The sequence below is a fragment of the Nelumbo nucifera genome, chromosome 1 (genome assembly GCF_055504915.1).
Source record: "Nelumbo nucifera cultivar China Antique chromosome 1, China Antique-T2T, whole genome shotgun sequence".
Taxonomy (NCBI): domain Eukaryota; kingdom Viridiplantae; phylum Streptophyta; class Magnoliopsida; order Proteales; family Nelumbonaceae; genus Nelumbo; species Nelumbo nucifera.
Window position 1 is genome coordinate 170947216 of NC_142649.1, and position 21693 is coordinate 170968908.

The 21693-nt window shown below is 40.3% G+C and overlaps 1 protein-coding gene and 1 long non-coding RNA gene across 3 annotated transcripts in view; both read right to left on the reverse strand.

The window, feature by feature from the left end:
- Positions 1 to 707: 707 nt before the first annotated feature.
- Positions 708 to 16413, reverse strand: LOC148804152 (uncharacterized). The gene is made up of 3 exons (XR_016080635.1): positions 16292 to 16413; positions 908 to 992; positions 708 to 825 (listed from the first exon to the last, which is right to left on the reverse strand). It is a non-coding gene; the product is annotated as an uncharacterized LOC148804152 (long non-coding RNA).
- Positions 16414 to 16418: 5 nt separating this feature from the next.
- The window catches only part of LOC104596495 (long chain acyl-CoA synthetase 6, peroxisomal-like), a 65623-nt gene continuing 60348 nt past the window's right edge, over positions 16419 to 21693 (reverse strand). The window contains exons 21-23 of one of the 2 annotated variants that reach the window (XR_016080634.1): positions 17196 to 17438; positions 16992 to 17078; positions 16419 to 16902 (exon numbers count right to left, since the gene is read on the reverse strand). Coding sequence is in view for 1 of the 2 variants with exons in the window: in XM_010257682.3 (XP_010255984.1) it covers positions 16804 to 16902; positions 16992 to 17078; positions 17196 to 17282 (273 nt within the window). In the remaining variant the exon portion in view is untranslated. The remainder of the gene's footprint in view (positions 16903 to 16991; positions 17079 to 17195; positions 17439 to 21693) is intronic. The other variant, XM_010257682.3, reaches the window with a different exon arrangement.

Genomic DNA, 21693 nt, shown 5'->3' on the forward strand with positions numbered 1-21693 from the left:
ACAAAATATGAATAAAAGATCTGACCCACTTAGACCTGGATGCAGCAAACACGACGCCAGATCATGCACACGTGTGGCTCTCTCTCTCTCTCTCTGGTGTTTGTGTTTGTTGTGTGTTTCTGTGAATAGATTATGGTGAGATCCTGTCGCCTTTACTTCTAGATTTAACTCCATCATTTCTCTCTTGTCTTCTTCCCAGTACACAATTACTACGAAGCTGTGTATGTCCACCACTACATTTATTTTATGGCCTCCTTCCTTGCAGGATCCCAACCTTTTTATACATACATGCCGCTATAGAAACCCCATTGTGCACTAAACCAATCATGATTCATGAGTCATGACCACCCAACTTTCTCTTTCTCTGTGACCCCAATGCCCAATGGCCCATACCCAAGCATTAATCTTGGTCTTATCATCAACAGAACAATACAATCTAAGGAATTCTTCACATTCTATCAACCTGGTTGGACTCAGGCAGAGCCTGTTTTGGAATTATATATATATCAGGAAAAAACTCGACCAGATGGTCCATTTATATTTATTTATATGTGTCTGTTCTGAAAATGTCAACCCAAAATTGATGAATAACAAGAATAAAGTTACCAGGTTCTTATATAGAGAGGTCCAGGTTTGGGCCAGCAACTGGGTGGGCCTGGTCTACATCAGCATCAGCAGCCCATCTATGACATATACATACCATACCAGGTACTTAAAAAAGCCTGAGCCAAACAACTTGTCCCCAAAAGATGGAAGATATGTAAGCATATATAATTTGCTGGAAGCCGGTGCTGGGAATATCTTGCTACATGTGAAGCCTTCAACCTTGTAGACAAAACATGAGATCATTATAGTCTATAAAGCAAGTGGGATTTGTATATAATTACAGTACTCTACAGAGTGAGACCTCTCTCTCTCCAAGGCTTCATTCACAGATCAGTATATTTTCCTTTCTGGACGCCGTGAACTATGTCCAAGTGGGTAGATAGATTCTACATGTTTGACCCATTTAGCATTTATTAGAGAGAGAAAATTGGGAGTCTAAACATTACTTTAAAAATATTAAATAGAAATCTATTTTAAGTATTGTCATAGAGAGACTGGGTTAAGAGGTCTAGGAGATTAATGAACATGGGATGATGTCTGGATGTCCATGGACCATCCTTTAATTTGCTTGCATGTTTGACCTTTTTAATGCCTTTGCAGTAGGAGAACTGCAACTTGCGGAGGGTTAGGCTGAATCCAACCCCCACCCCACCAAAAAAAAAGGGTTGGTTGAAGTTGGGGTTAAGGTTAGGATTGAGGTCGGAGCAACCCTATCCAATTTGAAGCATCTCCTCCCAACAAAAAACCATTCTTACATGATCTGTGTCCGAACATCTAACCATAAGATCGAGACCGGCCCTCTTATGAAATGTGTGGATAGATCACATTGGAATGTGTTGAAAGGATTTTTTTTTGTTGGGAGGAGATGAGGATACAATCCAATAAATTTTCATATATACGTATGGAAAAATCTTTGGTGCAGTAAAGTCATGATACCAAAATGCTTTGACCAATCAAAATTTCCTACGAATTTTGATAAATTTCACTTGATTGGTTACCACTTTTATGATACTTATATATGTAATAGACATACAATTATGCATCTAATGTATAGATACAAAAGCTTTATTCGTATCAACCAATTTTTATTTTGAAGGGCTTTACCAAAACAAAGAGTCGGTGGAAATTTTCTATGTATCATATGTAAAGTCCTCCCAAAGCATCACATCTGAAGCTAACCTACTCTGTTAATCTTATCTCTGAAAAATAGGAACATTTTTAACAAAAAAAAATATAAAAATTGGGTCAACCCAAATCAAACCCATGTTGGGAATTTAACAACTTGGGTTGAAATAAGATTGACCTCAACTCCACCTAACCTGGCCCAGCTTGAACCCCGAATCAATAGAGCCGTCAATGTAGTGATTCTACCCAATAGAATTAAACCGGCTAAACCAATTATACAGGTTTTGGTTCTGAGTTGTGTATATTGATTATAATAAAATTGGGATGGTTTTTGGCTTTTTTGCTCTTCCAAACCATTTGAGATCCAAACCAAATATGCGGTTAATAATATACAAAAGTCTCCTGCTTTTTTTTTTTAATTCTTTTAATATTTATGTTTAAAAGGATAAGTTTCATAAGCAGTATATAAGATAATTTTGACTCAAAACACAGAGTTTATCAAACAATTTACTGTTTCTGTCATCTTTATTAAGGCTGTATTATGAGAAATGAAATTTCAAGTTGTTGTATCACTATAGATGTCAAGTATAAATGGATCTAATGGGTATCCTCCTGATTAATAATTAGTTCGATTCTGGATATATTTTATACAACTGATTAATAAGATTGGCCTACCCTGTTCCAAATCAGGCCCGACCCATTGACAGTAGCCACCCGTGGCTGTGTTTAGCCCACTTAGCAAAAGTATTTCATTTGCATTGGTTGCAAGAGTATGAGAATACAAATGAGTTAGAGGGTGCCTACTGTGCAAATTGCAAAATATGACGAAATTTAGGATTCGCAGTACCCCTCCCAAGATCTTAGATTGCATGATTGCCCTTGTTTGCATTTGCATTGTAGATGAAGTAAAATAAAATCCAAAACATTTGTACTAGTGTAAATGAAATTTTGTTTGTCATTATTACAAATAGTGAACCAGATAATTTTTAGTGTCAAAATTCAATGGCCTGTATAGCCCTCTTCACGTGAGACGTTGGTTCATACATCCATACTTTCAGCACTGTTATTGTCCTATGCAGTATGGACTATGAATTTTATATATTCTCTTTAATTACCTAATTTTTATTCATAAAAAATCTCATTTTTATGTTACAAATATATTCAGGACCAACACGTGAACCAACCAATGTTTTAATCTTTGCCAGTGTTTTCGAACCGTCACGGTCAATGCCAGGTGACCATTTTGCCTGCTGGGTCATCAGTGAAGGCCACGTGCTATATTGGTAGAGTACGTGAAATAATCATGATTAAATTTTAGCACAAAAGAACTAGGATTTTGATTTTTTATGGGTACTCGGATGGTTTTTGATTTATTTGCTTACATCCTGATCTCACCCATCTTTAACCCCCAAAAGTCTCAGCTATCTATTTCTTTGAAGGTCACACGTAGGGGTGTCCATAAAAAACCGAAAAATTGAACCAAACTGAGAAAACCGAATCATAAAATGTGATTAATGGGATTTTTGAAAAACTGAAGGACCGGTTCGGTTTTCGATTAACTTACAAAAAACCGACAGTTAACCGAACCGACTGATATGTATATTTATATATATTTTTAATATATGTCACATATTTTTTATATATTATATATAAATATATATATTTATAATGATCTATTTATTAATATATTATATATTTATAATATATTATATATCATTTATTATTTATTATATAATATTATACATATATTTGTATAATATATATTATAAATATAAAAAAAACAAAAAACCAAGGAACCGAAATTGATGAACCGGTTAACTGGTGGTACCGGTTCGATTTCAGTTTAAAGAATTGAAAAAACCGATACTACCAGTTTGATTTACAAAAAAAATTGTCATGATTTGATTAACCGAACCATGGACACCCTCACACCTATCTAATTTTAATGTTTCACTTTTTTTCGCTAGAAAATATTAGATACAACATTGGACGAAGCAGAATTGCGGAACAAGATTAATGCCAGTGTAATTGAATGTATGTGAGCAGTGCAAATTGTTAAGACGACATATAAAAATTGTCAAAAAGTAATTGCAATTATTTGACGCATGCCAACAGTCAAATCTTTTGAGACAATCACGACCCCACCCCGTCATAAGTCCCTAGTGTCGATATTTGAAGCTTGATTATACCATTTACATGAACACTCCAAATCAATATTTTGGGTCTTGTCATCTTGATGCAATATGGAGAAAAATCATCACATGAAAATTAGGAAAATGGGAAAACTTGTCATCCTTGTCATAAACATTGCGTTTGAATGCGGTCTAAATTCCAGTTCAGTGTACTTTTACACTTCGGTCCAGTTTTGTGAACGTTTGGATAGGGTGTAAAAGTACACCAAAACTAAGATCAATGTAAATTCTATTATCAAAACCTTTTTACTTCGATTATCGATGTATAAAATACATCAATTTTTTCGATGTAAAACTCAATCGAAGCGACGACACTTTCTTCTTCTTCTTCTTCTCCTCTCTCTCTCTCTCTCTCTCACTATTGAGTTTCTTTCACCAGCACCCTTCACCATCGTCGAGCTTCTTTCTATCATTGTTTCCGACTCTATGCAACCCCCTTATCTCTCTCTCTCTTCCAATTGCGTTGGCGTTTCCAACCATGCGATCCCCCCTCTCTCTCTCCATTCTCTATTTTCTCTTCCGACTCCGTGCGACCCCATTCTCTTCTACTCTCTTTTTGCACTGACATGTCTGGCCGTTTTCCTTTTACATCAATGTACTTTTGTATTTTCACCACATCCAAACACAACCTTAGGAACAATTATATAAACATAAAAACTAAAAATGAAAACTACTTAATCATCATCTATTAGTATAGTGCATGGGTTGAACAGGACCAATATGTGTGCATAGGTAACTTTATATTTTCCGCTTACCATGAAAAGTCAGAACTTAGAAAATTTTAAACATTATAGTATAGCTAAAGAAGAAGGTTTTGGATAAAAAACCTTTCTTGTTCTTTTATCATTTCCTTTCAACAGCACGAGCCATGCAATGTGAGACGACGGTTGGACAGATTCTTTAAAAGAAAAAAGCATGCAAACATAGAGCTTGACATCCAACCGCACATCGAGAACCCTTTCACTTTCAAGAGATCCTGACTCTGGTAATGTAAGCCCGACCTAGGTGTTGGTTCGAGTGGTTAAGTGTTTGTGGGCCTAGTTTATTTTTTATGTTTAAGTTTCTTAGTTTATTATGGGCCTTTAGTTATTGGGCCTAATCCTGTTTTAACTTTCTTTATTATGCCTAGGTGTCCCATCACTAATTAAGGGCATTTTAGTCATTTTGTGTAATATATTATTGTGAATATATAAGTTAGCTTCTAGGACTGGCAGAGACTACTATTGCCGCCCATTCTAAGACCTGTTCTCCTCTCTTCTTCTTCCTCATCTACTGCTGTTCTTCAGTTAACATGGTATCAGAGCACCATTCGGCTTAACTGGTTACAACTTGCTTTCTTTCTCTTATTTTTTTCTTCTCCTATAATCTCTTATTTCTGCTATAATGAAGAAACCCTAGGACTGTCAGTAGACAACAACAAGGCCTGCATCTAGGGTTTCTCTTGGCTATAGGGCCTAAGGGGGGTTTTTTCTCAGAAGTTTATGCTTTATTAGTGGTTCTGCAACAGTGAGTAGCCATTCGGCTACTAGAGAGATCTGTGTAGAATAGATCTAGGTGGAAGGACCGAGTAGACAATCCTAGTTCGTGTTTGGGTGATTGCATAGACCGTAGGTGTGGTCACAATCCAAGTTCAGCCTCCAGAAGGGTTGCTGGTTTCAGTCCAGAAGGGGTGCTGGTTCAGTCCAGAAGGGGTGCTGGTTTCAGTACAGAGGTGGTGTTGTTCACAATCCAGAATTTTCTCAGCCACATGTGGTGTTGTCTTTTAGCCTAGAAGTGCTTTAGTGCAGTCATAGAGGGTGTTTCTTCAGCCTTGTAACAGTTCTTGTAAGTCTGAAATCTAGTTCCTTATGTTGAGATTTCAACTATGGTTTCTGTAAGAGAAGGAATATGACTTCCATATCAGGTGAAGTGTCTTCTAAAGACAATAGGACTGGTGGGAGGTCTTCAAACCTAGAAAACCCAAATCTGCATAGCTTGTAGATCACCAGTGTGTTGTTAGATGAATACAACTTCAGAGAATGGTCTGTTTCGGCCAAGCTTTTCATTACTTCCCAGGAATTTATGGGTTATTTAGATGGACAGAAAAAGGAACCTGAAGAGGATGTTATGGACACACCACCGGGCAGCGCACTACGGTGCAATCATAGGCAATAGCACGCACAGCGGGCCGCCCAGCAGCACGCACCACCCGGCAGCGCCGCACAGCAACTCGGCAGCGCGCCGCACGCACCGCCTGGCAGCGCAGCACGCATCGCTCGGCAGCGCGCACAGCAACATGCACCGCCGGCAGCGCGCCGCACGCACCGCACGGCAGCACGCACCGCCGGCAGAGCGCCGCACGCACCGCGCACACGCCCGGCACCATGAGCCGCGCGCACGCACTACTCGGCAGCGGCACCGCGCGCACGCACCACGCGGCGGCGGCACCATGAGCCGCGCGCACGCACTACTCGGCAGCGGCACCGCGCGCACGCACCACGCGGCGGCAGCACCATGAGCCGCGCGCAGGCACCTGGCAGTAGCAGCAGAGCAGGGCCCACACGACAGCTCATTGGGGTGGGCCCACCCTTATCTGGACACGTCAAGAGAACTCGCCGTTAGCCTTATCCCTTATCCTCATACCTTATCTTATCCTTGTCTTATCTTTATCTTTATCTTCAGTAAGAGTGAGTTACCATTAGGAGTAGGTAATTAGGAGTTTGAGTTCAAATTGGAGTTTGAGTTTAATTAGGAATTCACTTCTGTAATCTCCTATTTAAGGAGCTACGAATTGAAATAAAGGCATTCAGTTTTCATAGTCAAGAAAGAGAGTGAGGAGAGTTTGGGTGATCTCTTGGACAAATCACCCACGCGATTGCCACCATAGGGTTTGTACGCAAGGGCAAGGGCAAGGGAAGACAGGAGTCTCTCCCGGTGGACCGACCCGTGACGAGATCCTACGCACGGGACCATAACAATTTGGTATCAGAGCCAAACGTCATGGGCGATATGGAGCAGTTGTCTTCCAAGGTCCACGAACTGGAACACCAACTTGCAGAGACCAGCATGGAGGTACGGGAGGTCAAGGATGATGTTCGGGAGCTTCGACACTTGCTGGAGACATTCTTAGCCAATAGGGAAAGAAACTCAGAAGGAACCGCCACCAACAACAGCTGCAGACCGGATGGGGCAGAAACGCCTGGCGAACATCAGACGGCCACCCCGACTGTTGCTGTTATCCCCAAATACAGTCGGCTAGAATTTCCGTCCTACAACGGCGCGGGAGACCCACTGGGATGGTTGCACCGCTGCGAACAGTTCTTCCGCAACCAACGCATCGATGACAGAGACAAGGTCAGCCTGGCCGCGTTCCACCTGACCGAAGAAGCACAGCTCTGGTTCTACCGAGTGGAGCAGGAGGAACCAGGCCTTAGCTGGGGGCAGTTCAAGTCATACTGCCTCCTTTGGTTCGGACCCCCACTAACAAACAACCCCTTGAGGGAACTCATTAATCTCAAGCAGACCGGTACCGTAGCAGAGTATCAGCGGCAGTTCCAGACCCTTCTCGCCAGGGCCTCGTCAGTACACCCAGACCAGCAGGTGGATATGTTCACAGCTGGTCTAGCCGAATCCCTGAGAGTTGATGTAGAGATGCAGAGCCCGCCTAACCTGGTCACGGCAATGAATTTGGCTCGGGCCTTCGAGCGCAAACTACAGATTAGTCGAGGGCCATTCAGCATGGGATGCCTAGCAGCGGCTTGGACAAACCCAAAACCTACTGGAGGAGGGTCTTCACTGGCAGACAACAGGGAACCACTCGGAATGGCTCCATATCCAGCAGCCAACCCAGAACAGAAGCCACAGACGAGCACCGATTCCAGATCAGCATCCAGTGTGGGGAGTAGCGGCGGTACACCCCCTATTAAGCACTTGTCCAGGGTAGAGATGGCAGAACACAGAGCAAGGGGGAAATGTTTTAATTGCGATGAACTCTACTCAGCAGGGCACAGGTGCAAGAGACTTTTCTGCCTCCTAGTGAAACAAGAGGAAGATGAGGATGAACCCCCTCCATGGGAACCCGATCCAGGAGGGCAAAGCCATCCAGGATTCCTTTTAGGGTGTCTTCGACACCCAATTCGAGCTTGAGGACAAGCTCGTAGTCCGGGAGGGGTATGATGTTATGGACACACCACCGGGCAGCGCACTGCAGTGCAATCATAGGCAATAGCATGCATAGCGGGCCGCCCAGCAGCATGCACCGCCCGACAGTGCCACACAGCAACCCGGCAGCGCGTCGCACGCACCGCCTGGCAGCGCGCACAGCAGCACGCACCGCCGGCAGCGCACAGCAGCACGCACCGCCGGCAATGCGCCGCACGACAGCATGCACCGCCGGCAGCGCGCCGCATGGCAGCACGCACCGCGCACACGCCCGGCACCGCACGACAGCGGCACCCTGAGCCGTGCGCACGCATTACGCGGCAACGGCACAATGAGCCGCGCGCACGCACCCGACAGTAGCAACAGAGCGGGGCCCACACGACAGCTCATAGGGGTGGGTCCACCCTTATCTGGACACGTCAAGAGAACTCGCCGCCAGCCTTATCCCTTATCCTCATACCTTATCTTATCCTTGTCTTATCTTTATCTTTATCTTCAGTAAGAGTGAGTTACCATTAGGAGTAGGTAATTAGGAGTTTGAGTTCAAATTGGAGTTTGAGTTTAATTAGGAATTCCCTTCTGTAATCTCCTATTTAAGGAGCTACGAATTGAAATAAAGGCATTCAGTTTTCACAGTCAAGAAAGAGAGTGAGGAGAGTTCGGGTGATCTCTTGGACAAATCACCCATTAGGAGAGTTCGGGTGATCTCTTGGACAAATCACCCACGCGATTGCCTCCATAGGGTCTGTATGCAAGGGCAAGGGCAAGGGAAGACAGGAGTCTCTCCCTGTGGACCAACCCGTGACGAGATCCTACGCACGGGACCATAACAGAGGATGATGCTGAATACTCAATTTGGCATAAGGAAAATGCTACTATTATGTCCTGGCTACTTGCCTCAATGACTCAATGAGTGGCTAGGACTGTTCAGCACTTCCCTACTGCCTCTAAGATTTGAGAGAAGGTGTCTAAAACCTATGGACAAAGAAAGAACAATGCAAGAATTTTTAGGCTAACCCAAGATATTATTGCATTGAGACAAGGAGATATGTTTGTCGCAACCTACTTTGCAACTCTAGAAGGACTATGGGAAGAACTTGGCCATCATCTTATACTTGATTGGGAAATTACAAGAGATAAAGAGAGGCATGTGTCAGCACCCGATTTTTGCTCAGCCCGTTGCTTGAACCTCTAATTCACCCAAACACCCGATCAGACCCTTCCGACCTCTCCAAAACACCCAAAAACCCAGAAAACCCAAATTTCACCCCGAGAACCCTCAAATCCACCGTTAAATCTGCCCGATACCTATCCGATGGCCCCGATCGACCCTCACTTACACCTCAACCATTAGATCAGGCACAACCATTAGACCCAAAACATACCAAAACACCTACCCATGAAATTTGAACTCAAGATTCCTTCGTTTGCCTGTCCATCAAACAAAGATTCCATTTCGACCATTCATGTACCCACAACCCATATCCACTTGATCCAAACACATCTAAACCAATCAAGTCTTTCCAATCACACCAGAATACCAAAAAACCCTACCCGAAGAATTTTCACCCAAAACTGCCTTTATTTTCCCCTTCATCGAACATAGATTCCATTCCGAAACTCCAGATTAGTCGAATCAAGCCCTTTCTAGATCTGCCTGATCCGGGCCTATTCGGGCCAATCTGTCCCCGCCAATCAACCCAGAATGTCCAAAGTCCCCACCCTACAAAATTTCAGTAAAAAATTTTCTCGTTAACCCTTCAATCCAAAAAGATTCCATTTCGTCCAATCCTGTTAACCAACGTGTCAAAACCCTTCTCAACCATCAGACCCATCTCAGCCCTCCATTCTTGACCCAGAACCACCCATCATTGACCCAAGAGTCCAGTTCTATCTCTAGACCCGGTTCAACCCAACCTGTTGAAAATTACCAAAACCCCCTTTGTTTTCTTCAAAATTACGAAATGGCCCCTGTCCTAATATAAAAGCAAAATGACGCCTCATTTAACCTAGAGAGGAAACAAAGAGGTTAAGGAGGGAGAGACTATTCATCGTCTCCTCCACTCGAACTAGCGGCGAGAGCAGGCAAGAGAACCCTCTTTGTCGTGCGTTTTTGCTCGGCACCCTCCCTTCTTTCCTCTCATTTCTTCGTCTTCCCTCTCTTTCCTCTTTTCCCCTTCTTCTGCATCGACCATTAGACCCAACCATAGTACACTTGCGTTTGAACAAAGCACCTGCAACGTCAATCTCAACTTAGCCAGACAACCCAAGTTTCACTAAAATCTGGAAGTAGATCATTCTTCGCCCCATCGAGGTATCTAACTTCACCGACTAAGTTTTGGAAGCAAGCGCGAGTAGGTAATCTTCCCTCAACTTGTTCTCGCTACTCTCGTGCTTTCATTTTCATATTCTGGCTTCTTATCTATGCATGGTCGAAGAATGAGGGAAAGGAGAAGCCGATTCTCTGTTGGTTCTACTTTAGTTCAGTTCCTCTGTTAATTCCTTGCTCATGATAGTCTTTTTCTATTTCCAATAGTTTCTAATAGTCTTTTCTTTATTTTTGATAATTTCTTCTCTCATCTGTTTTGATAGTTTTTGTTAGCTATTCGCTCCTCTGTTAGTCTTCGTGTTATGTTGAATTACTTTGATGTTATATTAAGTTTAAATCTCAGTGTTAGATGGTTACTCCACTTTTGTGTTCATCTTTCCTTTTCCTTACTTTCTTTTTATTTTCTTTTGTTTTCTTTTATTTTTCTAGCACATTTATCGAATCTCTGTTATCTTCTTATCTTTACATTTTCGCCATTATTTTGCTGCGTGCTTAACCATTGCCTTTCTGATGCATTTTCCAGGTTGCATAGTAGCAGGTTTAATTGATCGGTTATTTGTTTCTTCTTTAGATAGTTTCTAGTTGTGCATTCTCTTCAGTGGCTTTCATATAATGCAAAAAAGATTATCAAGTAGCAAGTTATTCGCATGACTATTTTTAGTTTTCTCATCTTCATACCAATCATCTTTTCGTGTTCATTTCTTTCACGTTCTTCTTCTTATATTTCTGATTTTTATTTTGATGTTGTGTCGATTAGTTATCTTTTATATTATTTCAGTCCTGGTCGAAGGATTTTCTTCCAATTAATTTCGTTAGTTGGAATAATAGTTAATATGCAACTTCTCTAGAATTGATTAGCTGTGTTTTTCTGGTCTTTCGGTTTATTCTCTTTAATATGGTTTGTTCCTGACTGATTCAGATTAGTTAGATATTCTATCCCTGTTTTTTGCTTTCTTGTCATGGGACACCATGTGGGACCCACCTATTGGACTTGGGAGAGGGGTGCCTAACCCCTTCCATCTCCCATCCGAGCCTTACCTAGATTGGTTGGACCGGTGCCTTGGGCTTTGGAGTCACTATTAAAACAAAATGTTTTAGAAAATCATTTCCTCGGAGGTCCCATCACCTCCATCTCCTAACTTGATGGGTGGCGACTCCATATCTACCCAGGTAGCAAGTGAGCCCGGTTTTCCGATGCTCACAACATGATAAAAAAATTGAAGAAGGTATAGCTTTTAACTTTTCGGCTGGCCTATATCCGATGTATGAAAGCATAAGATCCCAAATTTTGGGAAGGGATGAAATTCCAGATTTACATCATGTTTACTACCTTGTAAGGAATGAAGAGGTTAGAAGGAAAGAAATGCAAGTTGACACCCAAGTACAACCTGTTGAGCATTCAGCCTTGATTTCTTCAACCCAAAAAGGGGGCAAACATTCAGACAAGAGACATCTTAAGTGCTCTCATTGTGGAGGTGATAGACATTTGAAAGAGACTTGCTGGATTCTTTATCCTCATCTGAAACCAACTGCTTTAAGGAAAGACAAGAAGCCTTAGAGGAGTCAAACAACAAGCGGGAACGTTGTCATAAGCAACAATAGTGAGACCCCAAAGAACACATCTACAGTTGCACCTCCTCCTATGGGACAGACTACTAATTCTCGCACATCTGGGTCATTTGATTTCACTACTGATGAGGTAAAAGTCCTTATCTGGGCCATGGCTCATCTAAGGAACAATTCCCTTGCTTCCACCTCTCTTGCCAGATCAGGTATTGTCTCTGCTCACAGTGTAACTTGTCCTATAGAGTCTAATTCGTAGATTATTGATTCCGGTGCTACTGACCACATGACACTAGACCTGGCAATTAGGTTGGGTGGGTCGAGTTCAGGTTGGGTCAAGGTACTTCGGGTTGATTTTGGGTTGGGTTGTCAAATGCTAGAACCTGACCCTAAATATTCGGGTTAGGGTTGACCCATGGTTCAATTCGGGTCATCCCCAAAAACAATTGAAATTTAAAAAATAAAGAGAAATTACATGAAAAATGTAAAAATTAAAAGAATTAACCTTAAAATTCCAAATATAAAATAAAAAACTTGAACATTTAACAATTTAAAGAGTAAACAATAAAAAATACAGACTAAATAGAAAAAATTAAAGAGTGGAAACTTCTAACAATGCATAAATAATCCCAATTAGACGTGACAATCGGGTCAGCAGGTTGACCCATGACCTAACCCAAATTTTTTCGGGTTGGGTCGAGTTGGGTCATTTTCACATATGGGTAGCTAAATATGAGACCCTAACCTTGTTTTTTCGGGTTGTGTTGGGTCAGGTTTGCGGGTTGGGTCAACTTTTTGCCAAGTCTACATGGCACACATGTCTTCTTTATTTTCTTCTTATCACTGATGTCTGGCCAACATAAGATGAGAGTTGCTGATGGTTCATTCTCCACCATCTCTGAGAAAGGGGAGGTTGACCTAAGCAAGGATCTCTCTCTTAAACCTGTTCTACATGTTCCCAATATTGCTTCCAACCTCTTACCTGTTTCTAAGCTTACCAAGAATTTAAAATGTAGCATAACTTTCTTTCCTACTTATTGTCTTTCAGGACAAATTGATGAAGAGAACGATTGGGAGCGGTCATGAGTCTGGAGGTCTCTACTATTTTGATGCAGACATTAGTTTAGCCTTACAATCATCTACTATCAGTGGTCGGGATAACGAGGAGTCAGTAACTAGGTTACATTTGTGGCATGCTAGACTAGGTCATTTACCTTTTTTTGTCAATGCAATGATTGTTTCCTGAGTTGTTCAAGTGTGTTTTGAGTCAGAGTTTGGTTTGCGAAGTGTGTCATTTTTCAAAACAAAAAACTCTTTATCCAATTTCTAGTAATGAAATTCAAGTTTCTTTTGATTTGGTTCATTCTGATATTTGGGGCCCTTCACCTATTATTTCTATAGATGGCTTATGTTACTTTATCAGTTGTATTGATCACTATTCACGATTCACCTGGATCGACTTGTTAAAAGGACGTAATAAAGTGCCACGGATAACTATGGCATTTTGTAAAATGATTGAAAAATCAATTTGGCAAGAAAATTAAGCAATTCCGTTCAGATAATGTTGCTGAATACTTTGAAAGCTCCTTGAATTTGTTCATGAGAATGCAAGCATGCTACATCAGTCATCTTGTGCTAGTACCCCCCAACAGAATGAGATTGCTGAGCTCAAGAACAGACATTTATTGGAGACAACTCGAGCCTTACTATTTCAACACAAGGTTCTCAAGCACTATTGGTCTCAAGTAGTCCTTACAACATCGTATCTAATAAATCGGATGCCATCTAGGGTGTTGGGTTTGAGAGCTCCTTTCTCTATTCTTTGTCCTAACCTTCTAGATTTTCCCCTTTCTCCTAGGGTCTTTGGCTGTGTGTGTTTCATCCATGTCAAAGATCCTAAGAAGATTAAGTTGGATCCAAGGGCTGCTAAAGGGGTCTTTCTAGGGTACTCTCTTACACAAAAAGGCTATAAGTGCTATGATTTAGTTACCAAGAAAAAATATGTCACCAAGGATGTGGTGTTTTTCGAGTCTTAGTCCTATTTTCAATCTTTTAGGAATCCTCTTCAAGGGGAGACTAGTGGGATGGAAGAGGATTCTTCTTCTCCATCTTTTTTTGTGCCTCTTTCAGCCTCGGGTCTTCCATCTTTTCCTCTTGATCCTCCTGTTTTTACCAGCTCAGCTGAATCTAGTAAGACTCCCATTGACCTTGTTACTGCTCCTGACCACCCAGTTGATTCCAGTAGGACTCCCACTAAACTAGCTACTACTCCTGATGTTGAGGGTGTGACTGATAACACTAACAGGCAGCAAAGAGATATAAGAATTTCCTACAGAAGAATAAAAAAAGATCCTCCAACTTATGGCAACAACCAATCGGACTCAGATTAATCTTTCAATGAATCCAGGTAATTCTATCACTCATACTTCTGATTTTGATCTTCCCATTGCTCTTTGTAAGCATACTCGTTCTTGTACTACCCGACACCCCATTGCTGAATATGTTTCTTATTCATGTCTATCTCATCGTTATTATTCCTTTGTGTATGCTCTTTCTTCTGTTCATGTCCCTACTAAGTACTCAGAGGCAATGTTTGACCCAAGATGGAGAGAGGCTATGAGTGAAGAAATGAAAGCCTTAATGAAGGCCAAGACATAGGAATTAGTGGATTTATAAGAAGGGAAGAGTATTGTGGAATGTAAGTGGGTGTTCACTTTGAAGCATAGGGAGGATGGGTCATTTGAAAGATATAAGGCCAGGTTAGTGGCGAAGGGGTTTTACTCAGAAGGAAGGGATTGGTTACAATGAGACCTTTGCCCCAGTTGCAAAGCTCAACACAATCCGGGTTTTATTGTCATTAGCTACAAACTTCTCATGGGAGCTACATCAACTGGACGTGAAGAACGCTTTCCTAAATGGTGATTTACATGATGAGGTATTCATGAAACCTCCACTCGATTATGATTTTGATGGAAAAGTATATAGACTAAGGAAAGCATTATATGGCCTCAAGCAATCCCCTCGAGCTTGGTTTGAAAGGCTCTGTGGAGCTATGATGAAAGTAGGATACGATCAGAGTAGTGTAGATCATACCTTGTTCATAAGGAAACAAGATAGCAAACTTACAACACTTATTGTTTATGTGGATGATATGGTGATTACCAGAAATGATCCAAGAGAGATAAAAAGATTGGAGGAATTCTTGGCATCTGAAATTTGAGGTCAAAGATTTAGGCCATCTAAGATACTTTCTTGGAATTGAGGTTGCAAGGTCATAAGAGGGCATTTATATATGACGAAGGAAGTATGTCCTTGATCTCCTAGAAGAGACAAGTTTGATAAGGTGTAGACGTGTAGATACTCCAATAGAGCAGAATTATTGTCTATAGGAATTGGTTGGAGAGGACTACCATGATAAAGAAAGATACCAAAAGCTGGTAGGAAAATTGATATATCTATCTCTTACTCGACCTGATATTGCTTATGCGGTGCATGTTGTCAGTCAATTCATGCACTCTCCTAAGTTTCCTCGTATGAAAGTAGTGGAAAGAATACTCAGGTATTTAAAGACATGCCCGGGAAAAGGAATTTTGTTCAAAAGGCACAATAAAATTGAAATTAAAGCGTATACCAATGCAGATTGGGTTGGTTCTATTGGAGATAGCAAGTTTACTTTTGGATATTGCACATTTGTTGGAGGGAATTTGGTTACATGATGAAGTAAAATGCAAAATGTGATTGCTAGATCAAGTGCAGAAGCTGAATATCGGGCTATGGCTCATGGTGTTGTCAAACTGTTGTGGCTTAGGACCCTTTTTGGTGAACTTGCGACAAAGGTTGAGTATCCTCTCAAGTTGTATTGTGAAAACAATGATGCTATCAACATTGCAAATAATCCAGTGCAACATGATAGGACTATGCATATTGGGATTGACTGACACTTTGTTAGAGAGAGAATTGTCTCGGATGAACTTTACATTCCTTATACTCCTGAGATGTAAGTTGCAGATGTTTTGACTAAAGGACTATCTTCAATAAAGTTCTTAGACTTACTTGGCAAGCTAAACATGACTAGTATCCATGCTTAGCTTGAGGGGGAGCGTTGGTTCGAGTGGTTAAGTGTTTGTGGGCCTAGTTTATCTTTTATGTTTAAGTTTCTTAGTTTATTATGGGCCTTTAGCTATTGGGCCTAATCCTGTTTTATCTTTATTTATTATGCCTAGGTGTCCCATCACTAATTAGGAGCATTCTAGTCCTTCTATGTAATCTATTATTGTGAATATATAAGTTAGCTTCTAGGGCTGGCAAAGACTACTATTGCCGCCCATTCTCAGACCTGTTCTCCCCTCTTCTTCTTCCACATCTACTGCTGTTTTCCAGTTAGCACTAGGGATGAACACCACACGATTGATCCACAATCACAGAAATAAGAGTGACATTTTCGAATTTTGATGGCTGGAGAGTAGAGATACAAACTAAGATTAAATTTATGGTAGATCATTATTTCAAATGGCAAACATATACAAGTGCACCTCCGCACTCTAATGGCATCATTCAATATCAAATTATGTTGGAATTAGATCATAAATACAATCCATTTGAATGCAACTAATAAATCAATCAAATTTAAGTTATGTCGAGAAAATTGATACATTTTAATTGTATCGTGTAACTTGCAACACCCTTGCTTACGGGGGTTTGATATCTTATTAAGAGCAGAAGGACACCTTGATGCACCTTTTTTCCCACCTCTTGCGGTTTTATTACTCAAGTGGAAGTGAACCAAAGTCCCTCTACTGAGAAGCACGACTCTTATTATTTGTTTCTACATTTCTTACACGCTTTAGTTCACAACATTTTCTGGGAATCTGGATCAGATGCAGAAAGTTGGGCATACATGTCTGATATCGCTGTTGCAAAGTAAGCCTTCGCTTGAGGTCTCTTAATCTGGAAGAGATAAATGAACAGAACACCATGAGACCATTTCATTCTAAATATATTTCATTTCTTTCACACTTGACTGAAGCTAGACTTGCCTTGAATGTTGGAGTGAGAAGGCCATTCTCCACAGTGAACGGTTCAACAACTAAAGTTACAGCTTTTGCAAATTCAAAACCCCTCAACTGCACAATGGAAGATGGTAAAGTGACAAACTTAGAGTCAAATAAATAAAATGCAATAAAATAATATAGGTGTCAATGCAACTTTAAAGTCTAAAAGGATATTTGTCAAAATGTCACCTGAGCTTCCCTTCCAACGGCATCCATGTCAGTCAGGACAGCTGCCTTTGTTCTTGGATCATTACAAAGTTGCCCTAGATCTTCATACTAACATGAACCCAGGATGGACTGTACAGTCAGATTTCCTTATTTGTCCAAAAAGCACTATTTTTCACTTAACAAACTGGTGCATATGTTTATAATAACACCTTGGAACATAATCAAACGAGCTGATTGTTTGGTCTTTTGTATCTTTTCATACAACTGTCCATAGAATAGATCTCACACAAAGCTATAATTGGCATTGGCAGTGGATACACAAATGTGGAGAACATATTAAATTGGCACTAATCAAGCTAAGACACTGAAGTTTAATTTCATTTTGTCAATGTGCACAACATTTGCTTAACAACTGGGCAACTGATGGCACAATTTTCAGAAATGAATTACACATGTAATATTTCCCTCTAACAGAATGTCAATACGAGGCAGTTTAATCCTAATGCGCTCGAAATCAAACATACGGCTCTTTAAAAATAAGCTTCAAATAAAACATCTTATATGACAAGAAATTCAAGAAACTACAAAGCTCAATAGAGCAGCAAATGAAGAATGAAAATAAGAAGCTGCAAGAAAAGTTTACCGGGAAGCACATCATGTTTAGAATAAGTTACAGAAAAAAGTTACAATCTCTAGGAGGCAATACAAGAAAAAAAAAACAAAGATGATGCCCTTCTACCTAGCATTTATGTTTTTTAGATCATCCTCACCTAAGCCTTGTTCAATCTATAATGGGTTTGGCTACATGAATCCTACTTTGCCATTCCATTCTGTTTGGTGCCATATCCCTTGTAAAATCATGGGTGCCTAAATCATCTCGTATTACTTCCACCCAAGTCCTTTTTTCCCCCTAGCTCTTCTAGCTCCTTCAAGTAACAGATCACTTTTTCTAACAGGTGCTATAGATAGTCTTCTGTGCATGTGGCCAAACCATCTCAACCTACTTTCACTTATTTTATCACCTATTGGAGCCACTCTTAGGATCCTTCATATGACTTCTATTCTAATCCTGTCCTCCTAGATTTACCACTCATCCATCTAAGCATTCACATTTCTGCCACTCATTTTTTGGACATATTGTTCCTTGACTGCCCAACACTCTGTTCCATACAATATAGCTGGCCTTACAACTTTCATTTATGCTTTTAGATAAATATTAAAAATGCAGCCTCTTTAATGGCAAGAAAAAAACACAAGCTAAAGGGAAACTTCTAAGGTCCACAACCTTTATTCAGTTCAAAGTCACCAATCACATTCCATGTGATGGGACACCCAAGACGCTATTAGGAGACACCAAAAAAGAAAAAAAAAAAATTCTTGTCCAGCAGTTCTCATATGGTATGACAATGGTTCAGTCACCTAGGAAATGACGTGGAAAAACAATTTTATATGTATAGATCTTATTTTTCATTTATTTATTGTATTTCTGAAGCAATGATATTTTGGTTTTTATGGATATGGCATTAAATAGAACGGAATGGTGAAAAAGGATTCATGTAGCCGACTCCATAGATGATGAATTCATGATTGCAAGTCATTAGAAATTTTAATGACTTGTTTGAGTTCACTTTTCTCAATGATTAATATGTTGATGTCATTACAAGTCATTAGAAATCTTAATGAGTGAAAAAAGTATTAGTCTTAATATGTTGTTTTGGGGCAAGAAAACTTGGCTGTATGGAAACAACAGCCTGGGCTGTTTTGAAGCTTCCCACACTTGACGCGTTACCCCACTTAGTTCTTTATTTGTCCTTTTAATTAAAAGAATATAGATTCCAATTATTGTATGGAATTATTATGTTAATATATTTCATAGGGAGAACAAATTCAATTTTCCAGACTGCAGACTGTTAAAAAACATTTTTTTTAATTGTTAGGAAAAATCTATGCTACCAGAAAGACATGATACCTGAAGGGGTTTGACCAGTCAAATCCCCACCCCCCAGAATTTGATAAAGAACCACCTGATTGGTTGCCACTTTTAGGGGTGCTCACGGTTCGGTTAACTGAACTGTGGCCTATTTTTTAAACCGAACCAGGGTTACCGGTTTTCCAAAAACCGGTAACCGAAACCGAACTGAAATCAATCAGTTAACCAGTTGACCGGTTGGATTAACCGTTGGTTTTTCGGCTTTTTATATTTACAATATATTAATAAAAATATATAAATATATATCATATATTACAAATATATATATTTATATATTTATATATAATGCATATTTATTAATTTATAATATATAGAAAATATATAATATGCATAAATATATAGAAATATATGTATACTGGTCGGTTAGTTAACCAATTTTCTATGTTGGTTAACCAAAACCGAACCGGTACCTTCTATTTTTTAAAAATACTGAACCACCCGGTTCAACTAACTGAATTTTTTATTTGGTTTTGGTCGAACTTTTGGTTTGGTTCAGTTTTTCGGTTTTTCTTGCTCACCCCTAGCCACTTTTATGATACCAGTTGATTGGTTACAACTTTTTCCAATATCATAGTTGAATCCTTTTTGTTACCTATATGATGGAATTGTGGGTCATACCAAGGTTTCAGACAAAAATGAAATAAGGTCATTTTCTAAAGCATCTATTAACCTTTTTTCTCTTTTAATAATTGTCACTTTTATCTATTAGTGTCGACTGTATAGGGGTAGTTTGGTCTTTTTATTTATGTTTGGTGTGAGGTGTAATATTTAAGTGATGTGTCCGATACTTAAGTAGGGGCATAACATACTTTTTGTTTTATATTAGAAAACTAAAAATATAACCTGGCTGACTAGAGAGAGAAGACTTTTCTCTCTTGTTCGAACCGCTTTCTTCTTCTCCTCTCCTCTCTTCTCTTCTTCTCTGTTCTATCTCCTATAACTTTCTTCTACTGCCATTTCTAACTGAATACTAATGCAGATCTGAACTTTATCATGGTATTAGAGCCACTGTGACAAATTCAGATCTGCCCAGAATTCTTTTCCAACATCATTCAGCCTAGGGTTTTTCAAGCTTTCTTCATCATCTGTTGGAGATAAGAAAGGGCTGAAAAGGAGTGGTCGCCCTTTCCTTTTGGAGGTTTTCATGCCTCCGGTCTGTGGTTTAGTGGGTGTTTGTGGTGGTTTGTAGGAAACCCTCTAATCGATGGACGGAGAGGGCTGTTTCAGGTGGTTCAATGGACAGTCGAGTGCAGGTTGTTTTTTGTTGATCAAATAGGTGGGCTGTATGGGTGTTTCAATGTGAATCGAGTGGTTGGTGAGTTTCAAATAGGTGGGCTGTATGGAGTGTATTCGGGTAGCTTTGTGGTACTGAGAGTGAGGAATATCAGTGACTGTTATTGCTGAAAACTGTGACAGTAGGTGTCTTCAGCAATAATCTATCACTAGTGTGCAGTGTGGTGAAAAGTGAATTAGGTGTGTGATATACAGGTGAGAAAAAAAAATTCAGATATGGGAGACAGTACTGAACACAAGTCTAGCATTATGGTTCCCTCCGATTACCTGAATGTTCAGATGACGTCTATCAATTTGAATGGGGAGAATTATGTGCCTTGGGCGGAATCTGTAGAGGTCTTGCTTAGGGCTAAGAAGAAAGTAAAGCATATAAGAGGAAAAAAACCTCCAGCTGATTCTCAGGAATATAGTGATTGGGAACAAGAAGATGCGCAGATTATGGCCTGGTTATGGAATAGTATGGAACCCAAGACCAGTGTTAATTTTATGTTCTTAGATACAGTTAAGGAGATTTGGAACCATGCCAAGAAGCTGTACTCTGGACAAGACAATACCACTTGTATCAGCTTTAACAAGAGTACTTTAATCTGCAATAGGGTAATCAAAGTCTTGAGGAATACTATGCTAGCATGAGGAATCTTTGTAATGAGTTGAATGTGTACCACCCCCTCACATCTGATGTTAAGATTCGGTGACAACAGAGAGAGAAACTCGATGTAACCAGATTTTTAGTAGTACTGAAATATGAATATGAGTCAGTGAGAGAATAGATACTAGGTGGGTCAGCTCTTCCTTCTCTAGAAGAGGTGTTTGCTGGACTTTGGAGGATTTTTAGTAGGTCTGCCTTTGCAATGACAAGAGGGGGGGGGGGGTCGTGGAGTTAGAGGTGGAGCTCGGGGAGCTTAGCCTGGTCGTAATGGTGGTGGTGGACCCATGTATGGTCGTATTGGTGGTAGTGGACCCATGTATAGTCGTGGTGCTGGATGTATTGGAGGTCGAGATTTAGGAAGAGCTCGTGGTAGAGGACGTAAGAATGGTCTGAAGTGTACACATTGTGGAATGGAAGGGCACACCAACTTTTGTTATGATCTACATGATCCACCTTCAACTTGGGAAAATCATGTAGTAGCCGGTGATAGTAGTTCAAGACAGGATATTTAACAAGATGATCAGATGCCTTCTACATATACGGATGTCTCAAGGAAGGAGATGATGAGTGTTCCATGTGATGAGTAT